The 18,279-nt window shown below is 32.8% G+C and overlaps 1 protein-coding gene across 3 annotated transcripts; it reads right to left on the reverse strand.

The window, feature by feature from the left end:
• Nucleotides 1-13,802: 13,802 nt before the first annotated feature.
• Nucleotides 13,803-16,419, reverse strand: ABCI10 (ABC transporter family protein). 3 transcript variants are annotated; one of them, XM_078976380.1, is made up of 7 exons: nucleotides 16,180-16,419; nucleotides 15,282-15,379; nucleotides 15,020-15,200; nucleotides 14,866-14,942; nucleotides 14,537-14,662; nucleotides 14,316-14,438; nucleotides 13,803-14,171 (listed from the first exon to the last, which is right to left on the reverse strand). In XM_078976380.1, exons 3-7 carry the CDS (start codon nucleotides 15,042-15,044, stop codon nucleotides 13,962-13,964), a joined length of 561 nt encoding a protein of 186 aa, XP_078832506.1. In that variant the 5' UTR covers nucleotides 15,045-15,200; nucleotides 15,282-15,379; nucleotides 16,180-16,419; the 3' UTR covers nucleotides 13,803-13,961. The 3 variants fall into 3 exon arrangements, with proteins under 3 accessions (XP_078832506.1, XP_078832504.1, XP_078832505.1); XM_078976378.1 differs by having other exon boundaries at nucleotides 14,866-14,952; nucleotides 16,180-16,412; XM_078976379.1 differs by lacking the exon at nucleotides 14,866-14,942 and having other exon boundaries at nucleotides 16,180-16,412.
• Nucleotides 16,420-18,279: the final 1,860 nt, after the last annotated feature.

Genomic DNA, 18,279 nt, shown 5'->3' on the forward strand with positions numbered 1-18,279 from the left:
GTGAATTTTATGTATTAAACTATAAATGGACTGTATAAACTTGTATTTTATATAAGTTTTGTGTTAAAATATGAAAGCATATAATAATGAAAATATTAGTCTGCAAAAATTTCAATTTTGCTCTTTTCATATCAAAAAGAGAAAAAAAAATTAAGGATTTTAACATGTTTAATAAGAATATCATGTAAACATTTACTAATTAATGGGGGTTCTTAATCTTTTGTGGTTCTTATTTAAACCACACCTTTTATATATATATATATATATATATATATATATATATATATATATATATATATATATATATATAACACATGATGGAATTTAATAAAAATGCATGTATTGTCTCTTCGTTTATATACTTTATAACTTACATTTACGAATTTCTTTTTCACTGGAAAATAGTAATTACCTAATGCATGAGGGAGGATGCATTCTATCTATCGTGGATGTTACCTAACTAATATGCACCATGCTAAATGAAATCATGAAAGGTTCTCCAAAATATTTGGTCGTTGCTTTTCTAGTTTCAACATTCGTTCCTGATATTTTGAAATTTAACGTAAGAGGGTTAAAATGCAAGAAAAACACCATACTTTTATTGGTTTTTCCTAAATTATCTAACTACTTAAAATTTACCAAAAAAAATAATTTGGTCAACAAATAAATTGAATGCAAGAAATAACATTGTATTTTGTTTATTTCTAGCATTTAGCACAAAAATTAATTCGGTAAAAAAGTATAGGATGAAATAGCAACATTCTTTATATTTTCCTTGCATTTAACTCAAGAAATAGCAATTTGTTTTATTTCCTTGTTTTCACAATGTATTGGCTCTAAAATATCTAATTACATATGATAGATTTTGTATAGATTTAAGACATGACTCAAGGGATAAAAAAATCTAATTACATATGATTAATTTGTATAGATTTAAGACATGACTGAAGGGACGCAAAAACAAGTGTTCTATTATATTTACATCATACTCATGTAAAAAGTTAAATTATGGGGTGTACACTAACACACTCACTCATACATGTGGCATATGAAGTAATTAGGGGTATGTATAATATTAGCCAAAAACAATTAGTAAGTATGTCATTGATTGGAACAAAATAACAACATATTTTATAGATTAAATTATTGTCTAGTCCTTAAATTTAAAAGTTAATAGGTTGCATTCTTATGCTTTTAACAAATTATAGTATATATGTCCCATTGTACATATAAAAAGATTACTTTAACCTTACTAATAATTTTTTTCTTTTACCCGTTTAAATATTTAATTGTAGAAAAATTGCAAAAAGACCAACCTCACCCCATTTCCCACTTACATGCCAACCGAAAACCTTAATCTTCTTTTTTCTTTCCTCTTGTCTGCTTCTTCTTTGTACATGACCATCATATTCAAGTGGTGTTGATTATAATGACATGTGTGGAATATGAAAGATCTAGTAAATCATCATGTAAAATCAAGAACACAAGGAGTAAATAAATCTTTTTAAGTTCATATTAGATCTAGAAAGAATATACAAATGAGTTTGTACAAGGTTTCTCTCTCTAGTCTAACACTCCAAATGGTTCCTTACATAGAATGAGTGTCACTCACTTCCTTATAAAGGAAAAGCAACTCATTACACATACAAGTGGGTAAAGCCTCATCCAAGTGTGACTTTGCACCCTAACATTCTCCCCCTCAAAGTTAGGATTGGATGCCCCATCTTTAGTTTCCAACGAGCTAGCGCAATCAAGACCAAAACTCCCCCTCGAATTAACACCGGTCTTCAAATCTGCAAACGAATATCCGAGAAACCCGCTTCGAATACCCATTATTCTCCCCCTTTTTATTATAAAAAAAATGATTATAAAACCCATTAAGGAATAGAAGCGCCCGAGGAATGAACAATACAATACTTTCCTTTGATGTGTACCAAAAATGAATCACCAAAACTCTTGCACGAAAAAACAATCACGAAAAAGCCTCAAAAAATTTCCAATTTGTGAATTTTTGACTTTTTTGGGTGAAAGTTGCAAGATTTTTCAAAAACCGGGTAAAAATTGTCAGTTTCTGAATTTTACAGGGACCCGTTGTGCCAAAAATAACCAAATATGCAAAACTCTAGCCCATTTGCAAAACTGAGCATAAAGTGTAAATTCGCACAAACTGCAGGGACCTGAAATGCATTTTCTTCAATTTTCAGCAAAAATAGTCTTTTTTCGAATTTTGGTATGAAATGCCAAACATTCGAAATCTCAGGGACTGGTTTCGAAAATTCTGCCCTTTTGACTTCAAACATATGAAGAATACACCAAATCATACGAAACCACAAACAATTTTCGAAGTCGGGTGAAAAGTGTCAAACATTCGATACTTTAATTAATTTTCGAAGTGTCAAATATTCGAAAGATTAGGGGCTGTGAAGGGTTGTCCCAATCATACACCCTTCGTATGAAACTGCATCTTTTCCTTTGTTAGTTTTATTCACCCCTTCGTTAGATTCAATCACCCTTCGTTAGAAACCAACATCAACGATCGACCCATCGAATCTTCAAAATCCAAACACAGGGACCCGTCGTACATTAACTCCAAATTCTTTCCAGTTCGTTATCAGAATCAAAATCAATGACTATACATGAACCCCTCGTACATAAAAATCAAATACATATTCCTAAACAATAATCATCGACATTAAATTCTTCCAAGTCAACAAAGAACTGTAGTCAACATCCAAGTTCCAATTTATTAACAAACAATTATCGGAACTCTTCATTAACAATTCCCAATCATCGACTATTGACCATTCAATTCCAGTCCGTCATTCACTTTTACACACTCAATTTTGGATGTCGCAACCCTTGTATTTATAGGGCGAGGGTGTGAAGGTCGGCCGATCAGAAGGGACATGCGGCTGCTGGATCGAAGGCCACGAAGTAAGAAGGGAGAGCTGGCACACATGCGGGGCTCGGACAGGTGGAGGGCACGCGTCGTACGGGGATTGGACTGCCCCTCGGATGCGAGGGGCAGGCGACACGAGGCGGAGTCAAATGCGAGGTGCGCGTCGGAAGGCTACTGGTCGCAACATCGGTCGAATCTGGAAGCGGCACGCGTAGGACGTGCGAGGAACCGGTGATACATGGCGCGCATGACTCATCGACGTCGGATACGTGGCTGATCGCGGTGGTCGGCAATGTTCATGCGAAGTTTCTCGGAATTGGAGAACAAATCTTCTAAAATCCATAACTTTCGCATGCGAGCTCCATTTTTGACGTTCTTTATATGCACACGTAGCTAAAATTATGCTCTACAACTTTCGTGTGGACTTCGTCGGCTAACTTTGACTTTAATTTTAATATTATTATTATTTTTAACAGACCGGGACAGGAAAATCTGTTAGAAATTCATAACTTCTTCATCCGATATCTGTTTTCATCAGACTTTTTACCATTGTACTACTATTGACTAGACATTCGATTCTCGTTTAGGTTGTGTCGGCTAAATATCGCTCGATCTAAAATTTGAGTTTTTAGATGTCTACTGTTAAGTTGAAACTTGGAAAAATCATAACTTTATCGTACGAAGTCAGATTTAAACGTTTTTTATATGAAAGTTAATTAATTTCACGAGTTCTACAATTTTCATTTAAATCACTAAGGCTAAAAAGTAGTTTATCAGAAACTCACTTTTTACACGACATAATGTTTGTCGGTTTTATCGCGGATCTTCGATTGGTCATAACTTCTTCGTTATAACTCGGATTTCGACGAAGTTTTCGCCTAAACTTTTCTAACGAGATTCTTTACAACTATAAAGAATAAAATTTTACTTATTTCAAATTTTATATTTCGCTAAATTTCACTATTTTGTATTTGATTGGAATCTCATAAGACTTCTAATTCTTTCTGAATAATTCTAAGCATAGTTTTACTTTATTTATAGTAAAAACCATCTATTAGAACTCAACATTCAAATTTACATAATATTTCGTAATATTATTTACTTTTATAATTTACAATACACGATAATTGAACGTGTTTGTTACAAAATAATTCAACACTCCTTTTGATTCAAGTGTGAAACTAAAGGTGAATTCTGGTCGAGCAGTGGCTTAACTAGAATATGCTAGTGTAGTTGGAAGCATGATGTATGCTACTCACTACACTCGACCTAACATCGTTTTCGTTGTAAGCAAACTGAGTCAGTATATTGTTAATCCACGGACGGAGCACTGGAAGGCAGTGGGTAGAGTATTAGGATACCTGAAAAGGACAAGTACTTTTGAGTTGACGTATTCGTCATCTAACGGAATACTTAAAGGTTATTCTGATGCCAGCTGGATTGATCACACTAGTGATTCAAAACCCACAAGTGGTTGGATTTATACTCTAGTTGGTGGTGCTATTTCTTGGGCGAGCAAGAAACAGAAGTGCAAAGCTTATTAAACGATGGAAGCGGAGCTAATTGCCTTAGCAGCAGCGGGAAAATATGCATAGTGGATTCTAGATTTACTCATGGATATCCGCTTGTAGGATATTCCAATGCCTTCAATACTCATGTACTGTGACAGTGAGGCCACATTGTCTAAAGTATATAATGTGGTATATAATGGGAAGTCGAGACATGTGGGTCTGCGGCACAATTTTGTGAGACAACTAATTGAAAGTGGTACCATCAAGGTTGTCTATGTCAAGACAAGTAGAAACTTGGTAGATCCGTTTACCAAACCTCTGACGAGAGATTTGGTTACATCTACCACGAGAGTCATGGGTCTAAAACCACAATAGAATCGCTTAGTGATGGAAACCCAACTTAACATCAGTGCTCCTAATTCTCAAGTTTAAAGGGTAACAACGAAGTCGGTAACGATAGAAGGTACTATCATTATTGACATATCCATGAGAGGTAGGATAGTACGTCGTTGCCGAGAACGAGGTTGAGTTACAACTCTTAACAAAGTTTTGGAGAGGTCTAAGCAACGAAGATGTTGTAAAAATTTGCCTATATGATCTAGAGGTGGTGCCGCCTTATGTGAAGATTAGTGATTTATCTTCTAAAGGATCATGAAAAGGGTTTATAGCGCATGGCCATATTAGCGCTCAGGGAGAACACAAAGATGACTTGTGATGAGTGGGGGTAAACCGGGGAGGTCATTAAGGTTCATGCTTTAAACCTATAAGGATACCATTGAATCGATTTCTTCTTGTTTGTTCTCATTAAACAAGGGTTTAATCTTCGTGACACCCAGGTAACATCATCTGTCTAAGTGAAAGGAAACTTTCCAACTTGATGGGGGATTGTTGGAACTTTATATATATATATATATATATATATATATATATATATATATATATATATATATATATATATATATATATATATATATATAAAAATAAAGAATTTGCAAGTTGGCAATTTCCTTTGTATCCCATAATGGTGGGGGGAAGAAACTTTTGTGGGTTTATAAGCTTATTCCCTTGATAGGCCTTTAAAGGCTTTAGTGGATCAAATGAATGGGCCAAGTCCACGCGCGCGCCTAGCATAGCCTAGCCTAGCCTAGCAATAGCCGACGCCGCGAGTGCGCGAAATGGCGCGATTTAGGCGCACTTCGCATGATGCATCGTTCTCTGGGAGTTGAGGAGCTTTTATTTTTGACGAGTTTGGATCAAGCTGGTTTGACCGATTTGGTCAAATGGTTGACCGGCGTTGGCTTCGTGGAGGATAAGTCATCGGGGCATTCTAGAAGGATCGGGAAACGGCTTGCTTGGAGAGCAAGTCGTCGCCCTAGGGTTTTCTGGGGCCGGCCTATGGGGGCCCGTTTCGTGCCTTCTAGGGTTTCAATACCTATAAATACTGCTCCCTAGAGCCTTTTGATACTCTTACGAAAATTAAAAGCCTCTCTCTCACTCTTTGCGTTTTTTCCTGGTTTTCGAGTATTCGCTTTGTGTTTGTCGATTTCCAATACTGTTGGAAGATCGATAGGTCTGCATTAAATCCTGGGGTTTTACTCTGTTGCTTACAGCCAATAGAAACGAAGTAAAAACCTTTAAAGACAGGAGTCTGATCTGTGTAGTTATCTGAATTTCAAGATCAACAATCAATAGGTCGAGTTTTACTTTCTGTCTTGCTTTTAATTTTCTCCAACAACAGGACAGTTTTCTTCTTCTTTTCTTATAATCAGATCTAATCGTGAAGGATTGATTTGGTTTTGGACGAAATTTGGTAAATATAATAATAATAATTGGATCTATAAATCGCAACTAATCAACATATAGTTCTCAATATTATTTGTCGGTTTCCTTGCGTGTCTATTAGTTTGATTTTCAACATTCATAAACCCTAACTCTTATATATTTTTTCATATGTATTGTTAGAAGCTCACAATTGGATTTACAACATTAAATTGACAACAAAAAAAAATATTAAAAAAATACTAATTATACTTCGAAATCTGAAATGTTCACGACTGGAATCTATAACGGTACTCCGAAATGTCTTATTTTGGACAAAGTGTTTATTTTTGTTTTAGAAAAAACACAAAAAGTTGGTCACTTTTGCTTAAAATCTGGTTAATAAACGTTAGTTCTGTTGATGTTATTCATACACTTCACTTCTAAAATGTAGTGTTACGATTTCTAAAATGTCGTTTCTTATTTTTTGTTCTAAAACGAAATAAATATCGTATTCATACATTTATGGATTATGACTTCACAAATTCACAAATCCACGTATTCGAGGTTTAAAATATTGCTTTAAACAATCAAATAAATCAAAAAACCATAAAAATTTGGAAACAAAAAACTGAAAATATAGTTTTCTCAGTGATAGATAGAAAACACTTTTGTTTTTGTAGTTTTTAGGCAAAAACTAAATCAAACTAATCCTACTCATTTCGAAAACAATATTACAATTCGGACCCATATCCATGCTTATTAGCATTTACAAACAACATAACAAGAGAATTAACGCCAATAGGACTGCCTCGAAATCGGACCAATCAAAAGAGAATCAGATAGAACAAACACATACAAAAATATATTACTAACACCGGGTAAGCAATAATAGGTCATGTAGGTTTGGATCCGGTTTAGTTAAACAAGATAAAATTGACAACCAAACCCGAACACATGTTTAATTAACCCAAAAATACCTATTTATTAAACGGGTTAACCTAATGCTTATTCATTAATTTATGAGTAAGGATTAGGTTTTTCTAAAATTAGCAAAAAGAAATTGACATTTTGTTGGATGCTCTACCAAATGCATAATTAGAAAAAAAAAAAAAAAAAATGACATTTTGTTGGATGCTCTACCAAATGCATAATTAGAAAAAAAAAAATGACATTTTGTTGGATGCTCTACCAAATGCATGATTACTGGTGAGATTTTTTGATGTTTTGGATTTTTATTTATTTATTTATTTATTATTATTATTTTTTTGTAACTTTTAAGTTTTTCTAAGATTAGCAAAAAAAATTGACATTTTGTTGGATGCTCTACCAAATGCATAATTAGTAATAAAAAAATGTCGTTTTGTTGAATGCTCTACCAAATGCATGATTATTGGTGAGATTTTTTGATGTTTTGGATTTTTTTTTTTTTTTTTTTTTTTGTAAAAAAATTTAATTAGCTATTTTAGTCATATTTTCTTTGATTTTTTTTTTCTCAACTCAATCTATTAAAGAAAGACGCTAATTGGCCCACTTAAATTTTATAGTTTACCCAAAATAAAAATAAAAATTTAGACTTAGTTAATTAACCTACACCCAATTAATTATTCAAAGTTAAAAACACACAACTACGAGTTAATGGACCAAATTACATTCTAAATACTTTTATCAACAATATAAAGTATAAAGACTTTCATACTTATGAGTACCACCCAAATAATAATACATTTAAAACTTTGGAGTATTATTTGTACTTGTAAATTTCAAAATATTAACTAAAGTACAAAATTATATATATATATATATATATCCATCTCTAATAAAAACCTCTACTAGAAGCCACGTGTCCATTTTTTAGACTAACCATTTGCCATGTGGCATTCTCTCCAACAATATACTCTATTTCTCCCGCCCAATTCCTCATTGAATATCAAATCTGTAATTTCAGCTTCCGAATTTGGCGCAGTTTCTATTCACTATCTTTATTCCTAAAATCAACAATTAAATTTTAAATACATGATTTCATACCAAAAATCAGCAAAAAAATCAGGGATCCTTCTCCAATCACGCTTCTATCTCCTCCTATTTCTCCTATCTCTTTTGGAAACCAAATCACTTATTTAAATTTTAAAATACACCAAATCACTCAATCTCTCCATCCATCTGTTATCTTTTTTTTCTTTTTCGTCTCATTCTTCTCTTTTCTTCTAGGGTTTTTAGTGGTTCCCAACTAATTGGGTAAAATTGGGTGGCAGTGTTGATGTTGATAACGAAGATCAAGATGAAGTCGACTTTGAGAATTATACCCCAGCATACCGGCTTACCTTCAAAAAGTAAGATCAATATTCTGATTTTAATTTTGAGTGTTGACTTTTCAGGTTAATCAAAACTGAAGGCTTTTGAATTTAGGGATTTTTGTGATTTGTATTCATAAATAATGATTTTTAGTTTAGTTGATGACAGGCACAATAGTACTAATCAAATATCTAACATCTACGATACAATCAAATCCGAAGCTTGCACGTAATTCTGCAACATTTTACATCGAATTTTTATGGGGCGGATATTCTTTCTCACACCTTTGACTGCCTACACGATGGTTATTAGATTTTTCTTATGGTTTTTACCCAAGTCTATTATCAAAAGCTTCACATTTCTTGTAAGATTTTGCACATAAATTGATGACAGTGAAGTTAAAATCATGTTTCTTGCTGTATCTCAAGGAAGGAGGTTAGATTTATCTTTTCCAACAAATATTTTATTGTATATTTCGATTATAAACTATATAAATGATAAATCTCACCATTATACATGCTAATTTCCAAGCACTAGAGATCCGTCCCACTATTATGTCATGTGGGTGTGTATGTATGTGCACGATTTGCGGTAATCTCTTATAAGTTAGCAGATAAAGATGCATAAATTTCATTTAGAAATTCTCTTTGTTGATTGTAAACTTCTGACATTGTTATGTTTTTGTTAGAGGGAATTGCCAGTATTCACCAATTGCCGATAAGAAAAGCAAAAAATATGGCCTTCTAATCTAGAATTTATTACGTTTTTTTATAACCAAGGGTATGGCTATTAATATTTGTTGTTTTAATAATGAGATTATATATTATAACCTTATTTGACTATTTACATAATTTAAAACATGACTAATCCTTTCCATAAACTCTGTCATGCAATGTTACTAATTTGACTAAAAGCATTAGTAAATAGAAAATCAGAAAAGTTAGGGCAAAATGGGAATCATGTGTTTTGAATGTGACAGCAAATGAGTAATTTATTTTATGAAATACATGTATGTCGTCGATGTGTAAGGAATGTATGGGGTTAAATATTATATTTTGTTTTTTTATTCGGATCAAACCTCAACTGTATTGTTTTTTGCCGAAAAGACCATGCCTTTTTCATTTTTTTCCGATATGGCCCTTTGTGTCATTTTTATCCAAAAAAAATCTTATTATATATTATAAGGGTTTTTGGAAAAAAAGAATAAAAAATTTGAGGATTTTTTTGGGAACAGTTTGAAGGTTGAGGCTTTTTTCTAGAAAAAAAAAAAAAAAGAAAAGTTGAGGATCTTTTTGGAAAATACCAAAATATACCAAGTATTTTTCATGAAAAAAAATTGAGTTTTAGTCTGGAAAAAACTCAAAATGTATCATTAATAGCAACCTACTTTCCAGAAACTAACAATAATAGCAAGCTACTTTCCATAAAACTAACAGTACAAACATATATTAATACAAGTTTGTGGCATTATTTTTGATTTCCTTTTAGTTTACATTAATTTATTCTTATTTAACTGTTGTACTTTGAAAGTACATTGTTATTTCTTGCAATTACCCCAATTAGTGGCCGAAGGTAAAAACTAGCAATGTACGTTCATCTTTTTTTAATATAGCATCTTATTTTACCAATTAAGGGAACTGTATATTATTGATGTTTTTTATACAAAATGTCATAATAGTTATAGTTTTTCATGTATTATTTAGGGTTAAAAGCCATTAATAAGTGATAAATGGATGGATTGCATTTGATTATTTTGTAAATGGTTAAAATGGAAGGATCAAATGGCATGCAAGGTATATTCACGCTTCTGTGGTTTAACATTATAGTTATGGGTTAAATGCAAAAATAATACTATACTTTCATTTTATTTATTTATTTATTGTATTTTAGCATTATACTTTAATTCTTTGTGTTTTATCTATGTTTCTCACATAAGTTCCTGCTATAAACACTAAAATGGATTTACTTGAAAAATCTATTGGTCAAACATCATTTGGAACCAATGTTATATCTTGGACTTTGTGTTGAAATGATCAAGTAATTCGCAGTAATACGAAGACGTCGATATGTGTTGAAAAAAATATATATTACATATTAAAGATTCACCTAATTATCATCTAAACTGTAATCGTCCGTAAACTATTTGCCAAAAATAAGTTATTAGTCGTGATGAAACCATTCGTCACTGCATAAATGTCTAACAGAACATATACATAAGTTCAAAATAATGTATATATTAATTTTAACTAATCGACAAAAATTATATCTTTGTAATTTAATAAATCTATAATTTTTTATTACAATTTTATATTATCAATAATGTTTTCATTATTATCCGTGGTTTCCACGGGTTTTAACCTAGTATGTATGTATATATATATATATATATATATATATATATATATATATATATATATATAGATTGCCAGGTTGATATGATGTTAGAAATTTCAACCCTATCTCAATTCATTTAAAATGTGGATCAGATTGGAAATCTCTAGAAAGAAGCAAAATGAATATATGAGATTCAAAAATGTATAATGTCTTAAAACTAAAAAAAGATAATACAGAAAAAACCTCCATTATAGATTTTCACATTCTTTAAAAGATCAAAAACAACAATCACAATCAAAAGGACAAAGTCGAGTTCCCCCAGCGTCCGCCTTACCAATTCCCAACTCCTCTTCCGAGTAAATCACTAGACCATCTCCTGTTTTCCTCTTTGGTGTAACAGTTTGTTCATTTTCAAATATTTTCACATTAGACCCTCCAGATTTATTCCTTAGCTTCTTTCTGTCCAAAGATTCATCATTTTTTCCATCTTTAACCCTTTTTTTGCTCTTTTGTTGCTCCTCGGGTTTCTTTCTTTTTTTAGAGAAAATATCCTCGATTTCTTGCCCAAATGATTTTGGTGTAGAGCTAGAGCATGGTTTCTCCTTTGGTAGAGGCGATTTTTTGGGAGGCTTAGATGAAGTCTTTTTTGGCTTTTCCCATGTGGCTACAACAGGGTTTTGTAGCCCTGTTTTTTGCGTCTTAGATGAGCTCTTTTTGGGCATTTTCTGAATCACAAATGTGGAAAAGATGATGATATCTACATACATTAAGAAAAAAAGGGTGATGTTTTTGTTCATTGCTCATAACTTGCAATAAATAACAGAAAAGCACTTGTGCCATACTTTTTTTATTAAAAAAAAAAAAAAAAAAAAAAAAAAAAAGGCATTTTCCCCATTCACCCAATTTTGCAATAAACACCAAATGTATTTTCATTGACTTGGTTATTAAAAATAATGTATGGCCATAAACCATCAACTCCCTTAAGTTTATATGTAAAGGGTTGTCTGTATAAACAATTCTACAAGGATTAATTCTAACATTGAAAGCAAACCAGACTTAAATATTTGTGAACTTGATACTTTTACACAACCTCAAAGGAACATAACCCGACCCAAATTAAGTGACCTTATATTTCAAATGAATAGTCAGACAAAACAGCAACCCTAATTAGCTAATGCCCTAAATCAAAAATATATTCATCTACGATTAATTATACATAGACGTTATATAAGTATGACGTTAAAATTTAACTTAAAACTAATCAACTAAACCTATGAAAACTTTCAGTTAAATGACTTAAATCTGATAGTTAAAGTAAAATGCAGCTGTTGCCTACTGATTGAGTGATTTCAGTGATTTGTTCAACAGGACACCGCAAATAGCAAACATACATACTTGCCTGCTGATTTGCAACATACAATCAAACATCCACACCTGCCTACTAATTTGAATTTGTTCAACAGGAAAAGCAAACAGCAAAAATACACGCTCGAAAGTGTAAAGACTAAAATGTATGGAACTCAGAAGTGTAAAGACTAAAACAATTCGGGAAGAATTACCGGTAGGTTGAGAGCTCAGAAAATCGATGTTGATTAGTCGATTACAAATTAGGTCGAGAAGACGAGAACTCGATTGAGGAGGAGTAGGAGAGAAAAGCTGCGCAGGGTTTTCTTAATGGAATTGGTGAACCGGCGAATTGCTCAATGAAATTGTGTTTCAATGTTCTTAAGAATAAAAATTACGCCGATGGTCCTTGTGGTTTGGGGTTATCTGTTCATTTGGTCCTAATTCTTTTTTCAATTTTAACTCCATCTTTGTTTGGTTTTTGGTCTCGGTGTCAGATCTAATCCTTTTTATTTCATTGTTAATGTTTCTGTTATTTATTTCTTATTTATTTATTAAAAAATATTATTAAAAACAAATGAATCTTAACGCTCATATACCAAGCAACTCGCTCATCACTATCATCTCCGATAACCACCATCAGTCCACTCATGTCACTACCATTGGTCCCTTCCGGCCACCACATCACTCCATTTTCGGCAACCAAGTGAAATGAAATCAAAACTTGTAAACAAAAGCTACAACCAAAACCAAATTCAAACCTCCAAATAGAACCAAATCAAAATCTACAACAAAAATCATACCTGAAATCCCACCTAAAACTCTACTATAAAGATTATATGGTATTCTTTTTGGTCGGTTGAATTTGAATCTAGTGGAGAAGGATGAGAGAAAATAAGAATAAGAGAATGTGATTTTCTGTAGATGAATCAGTCGAAGACGAACAACTTCCAACCAATATTGGCTCCTTTCCTGTTCTACCTCACCAGTTTTCGACACACCAACCCTAGCTTTGTTTGTTTGTTTGTTTGTTTTTTTTTTGAGTGGATTGTAGATCCGGCAACAATGGTTGCAGTGATGGGTCGAATTAATCAATGGACGGCGACAGGTGGAGAGAATTTTTTAATTTACATAATATTCATTAAAATTTATAAAGCTCACAAAGAGTTTTTTAGTTTACTCCAAGACATAAATCTAAATATTACAATATCAAATGTGTAAATTATAAAATAAATCCACATACTAAACCAGGAAAATCACATATAATATAATGCAATTCACGTTTATAACATGGAATCCCTCGATTATAACATCCAAAAATACATTAAAACATGAAAAAATTTTAAAGCATATCATCAAATTTTTATATTAAAGTTACATATAATACATCGAATTTTTGATATATTATCTAATTTCTCTAAAAATGTTAGCCAAAAGTCAACCGATTGCCACAAAACTTTTACAAGTTACATTACTATAACACGTGTGAACTTAAAAAAAAAAATGCAATATTGATATAAAATGAAAGAAAAAAGCTGTTTTATATAAATTAATTTGATTTAAAAACTAATTACTTAAAATTTAAAACTATCATAATAATTTATCTTAGATTTAAAAGTCAATTTAAAAAAAAAAATCATGATTATCTATCAAATGCTTAATAATTTAAACCATACCATTCTAATTTGCAATATTTAACGAAAATGTCATCCATAAGTTACAACCATTGATCTGGATTAGATAATCAGAAAGGGCATTATATAGTGATGCTATGTTACATTACATACATAGAGATAGATAAAGAAGATAGTTTTTAGGAGTTAGGAGTTAATAGCTTTTGTATAAGACGCTTTCCTAGCTTCAATAGAATCCATTATAGTTGATGCTTCACCATGCATTACAACTCTCCCATCTTCCATATACACAGCTCCATCAGCATATTTCATTTCCTCCAATCGATGTGTTACCCATAACGCAGTCACATCTCCACAACTATTCAATGTCTTCTTCACAGCTTTAATCACCCCAATCTGACAAAATTCAATCCTTAAAAATCAAATATACATAAATAAATAAATAAATAAATAAAAAGGTTTGAACGATACTTTGCATTCTTCAACATAAAAAGTTAAAATTGAAAAGCATTAATCAATCATATGTATTTAAATATATACCTGATCAGATTGATCCAAGAATGTTGTGAGTTCATCTAGCAACAACACTTTGCATTCTTCAACCAAAGCACCAGCAATTGCAACCCTTTGTTTCTGGCCCCCACTAAGAGTCTGAACCGGTCTCTAACAAAACAAAACCAGGTAATAATTAATTACAAAGTTGTCAAGGGGTATTTCTGTCTTTCCATAAGTCATACATACATACATACATACATACATACCTGTAAATAATCATACATGCCCACAGCAGTCAATGCCTTTGCTACTCTCAGTTTTGTTTCCTCATCAGTCAGGTTGAATCTTCCAAGGCCAAATGCCACATCTGCTTCTACAGTAGGCATCACCACCTGAATAAATTTATACTCATCAAAAATACACAATCTATTAACTCCTTCTTTCTCAATATGTCAAAAAGTAAGTAACACCCATATACAGCTGCTTATTAACCCAAAACTAGTCATATATGACTCTTGATAAAGATAAGGAAACTTGAGTGTAAGCATATTGAAGGATAATCGATAATGGAATAAAGAAAAAAAAAAAGACTAACTTGGTGATCTGGGTTTTGGAAGACAAAACTTCTAGGTTTTTCCACATGTACAAAACCATCTGTTGGACATAGTAAACCTGCCAAGATCTGTGTATAACTTTTTACAACATAAATTACTCTATGTGACAAAACCGATAAGATCTGTGTATACTACCTTCAAAAGAGTTGATTTGCCGCATCCATTGGGTCCAAGCAGCATCCAGAATTGTCCAGAAGGAATTTTCAGGGAACAATCTTTTAGAATCGGAATCAACTTCCCCTTTTCTGTGTTGATTGAGTAGCTTACCCTATGACTTTCAATTGCAAAATTTTGGGCATCAACAACATTATTATTCCTGTAATAGAAGACAAGAAAACCCAATATGATTAGAAATATTGGAGACAAGGTGCTCGATGAAATGCCACAATGAAATTACCTGGTTGGGAGGTTGGAGTGGAGAGGTCCAGAGGTGCAAAAAGGAGTGTGGATGTTCATAACATGAAAAACAAGTAGAGGATAGGATGTATTCTTGTTCTGGACAGGATAGAAAATATGATGAAATGTGAAAATTACTATATTGCCCTTGATACAAATTAAGGGACATAATAACATAACTCCATAATAACTGAGATACAATGACAGATTCCTAAACAATAAAACAAAGCTTGTGAGGTCATGTCCATTCAAGATACAAAAAGGGTTCATAGAAATTCATAATGTATGGCCATAAACCATCACCTTAAGTCTATATGTAAAAAGTTGTCTATATAAACAATTCTCCAAAGATTAATTCCAACATTGAAAGCAAACCAGAGTTAAATATTTGTGAACTTGATAATTTTTCTAAACAACCTCAAAGGAACATAACCCGACCCAAATTAAGTGAGCTTTATATTTCAAATGAATAATCAGACAAAACAGCAACCCTTATTAGCTAATGCCTTATGCCCTAAATCAAGAATATATTCATCTACGACATCGATAAATTATACATAGAACTGTGATGAATGATTAGCTAATGCCTTATGCCCAACATTTGTCAGTTGAATGAATTAAATCTTGTCTTAAAGTAAAATGCAGCTCTAAAGGAAACGTAAAAATAACAAACATAAAATACACAATTGTACTTGCCTACTGATTGAGTGATTTCAGTGATTTGTTCTAACAGGAAACAGAAAATAGCAAACATACATACTTGCCTGCTGATTTGTTCAACAGGAAACAATCAAAGATAAATACCGATACTTGCATATAAACATACACACTTGGAACTATAAACACTAAAATGTAAAGAGGTCAGACATGTAAAGACTAAAGAAATTCAGATGAATTACCGGTAGATCGAGAACTCAGAAGATCGTAGCCTCCAATTTGATTCAAGCAGACAGCCGACAACCTCCAATGTCGATTCAGCCAGCAGGCTCCAAGCTTTCGAGGCTTCAAGACGCTAGGCGATGTCGATGTTGATTAATGGATTACTAGACGAATAGACGATAAAACTAGGAGAGAAAAGCTGCGCAGTGTTTTCTTTTCTGATTACGAATGGGTGAACCGGCGAATTGCTCGATGAAATTGAGTTTCAATTTTCTTAAAAATAAAATATATATGATATAACTCTTCCTATTCTTTTATAAATTATTTAAACTTTCATAATAAAAATTAGTTAAACTTTCATATTAAAAATTTATAATTATTATTTATTTAATATAAATTATTAATTAAAAGATATATCAAATTTTTAAAGTTATTATAACTTCAAATTTAACATATAATTAGAAATATGAAGAAATCGTATGACTGTAAAATGAATGTTTGTATTCACTGATGGATGTTGTACATATACGAGCTGTGTATTTATATACAGTGGAAAAGAAGGAAAAACGAGTCCTATCTATACGACACTAAGTAACGGCACCCAAGACTAGGTAAAATAGTTTGACCAGGTAAGATACTTTGAACTCTTCTGATATCACGTGCTTATTAGCCCCCGACAAGCTCAAGGATTGGACAGACTTGAAGCTTGGTACGAAGAAGATGGACCCAATCTCTAGAGAGTGGTTTGGTGAATAAGTCTGCTAATTGATCGACTGATGATATGTATCCAATTTTGAGTGCACCTACTTCTACCTGTTCACGAATAAAGTGAAAGTCTAAGGCAATGTGTTTTGAGAGAGTGCTGATGAATGGATTCTTGCTCATGAAGATTGCTCCCACATTGTCACAAAGGAGAAGTGGTTGTTTGAAAGTCAGAGCATGCAGTTCTTTAATTAGTTGGTGTAGCCACAATAATTATGCAGTAGTGTAGGCTAGAGATTGATATTCAGCCTCTGTGCTTGAGCGGGCCACAACTCGTTGCTTTCGTGATGTCCAACTGATGATATTTGAACCGTGAAAAATAGCATAGCCATATTGTGAATGACTATCTTCTTTATTCGAAATCCAACCGGCATCGGAGTAAACTAGTAATGAATCGGCTTTGGTAGGTGAGAAGTGAAGACAGTGGTTTAGTGTGCCCTTTAAGTATCGAAGAATATGTTTGGTAGCTTGCCAATGTTGTGTTGTTGGGGAGTGCATGAATTGGCATACGTGGTTTACAGCAAAGGCTATATCCGATCTAGTAATTGTAGCATATTGAATGGACCCAACAATTTTACGGAATAATGTTGGATCATGAAATGGCTCACCATCAGAGGTTAATCGGAAGTTGGGATCCGCAGGGGTTGATAATGGGGAAGCTTCGGTCATTTGACTTCTTTGAAGAATATCAAGGATATATCTTTGTTGGGAAAGATGGAGACCAGACTTGGTGGAAGTGATTTGCAACCCCAAGAAATAGTGTAAAGGACCAAGATCTTTGAGAGCAAACACATGATGAAGCTGACTGATGAATCATTGGATTTTATTAGGGTCGCTGCCAGTAATAATGACATCATCAACATACACCAGTATGTAAGTAATGGTGGTTGGGCTGGCATGGACAAACAAAGAAGTGTTGGATTGGCAAGCTTGAAAGCCTTGGGCAACTAGATAGTGTTTTAGCTTAGTGAACTAGGCACGTGGAGCCTGTTTCAATCCGTAGAGAGCTTTATGTAGGCGGCATATGTGAGTGGGACGAGTTGGATCTTCAAATCCTCGTGGTTGTTTCATGTAAACAACCTCGTTTAGATCTCTATTTAAGAAAGCATTGTTGATATCTAGCTGTCGAATAGACCACCCACGAGAAATGGCAATGGAGAGAACCAAACGAATGGTTGTTGGTTTAATGACATGGTTAAAGGTTTCAAAGTAATCCACATATGCTTCTTGAGTGAAACCTTGAGCCACCAAACGCGCTTTGTGTCGTTCAATAGTACCATCAGATCTTCGTTTTATCCTGTAAATCCACTTACAACCAATTACATTTGCATTAGTAGGATAAGAAACAATAGACCACG

This window comes from Lactuca saligna, chromosome 9, assembly GCF_052625555.1.
Source record: "Lactuca saligna cultivar CGN05327 chromosome 9, ASM5262555v1, whole genome shotgun sequence".
Lineage (NCBI taxonomy): Eukaryota > Viridiplantae > Streptophyta > Magnoliopsida > Asterales > Asteraceae > Lactuca > Lactuca saligna.

Excerpts from the sequence above, each read along its gene's own strand:
- ABCI10 (XM_078976378.1), bottom strand. The coding sequence starts at position 15,340 with ATGAACATCCACACTCCTTTTTGCACCTCTGGACCTCTCCACTCCAAC. Across the intron at positions 14,953-15,019 it reads GCAAATCAACTCTTTTGAAG|ATCTTGGCAGGTTTACTATG; the intron begins GTAGTATACACA and ends AGTTATACACAG. Across the intron at positions 14,172-14,315 it reads TCTTGGATCAATCTGATCAG|ATTGGGGTGATTAAAGCTGT; the intron begins GTATATATTTAA and ends GAATTTTGTCAG.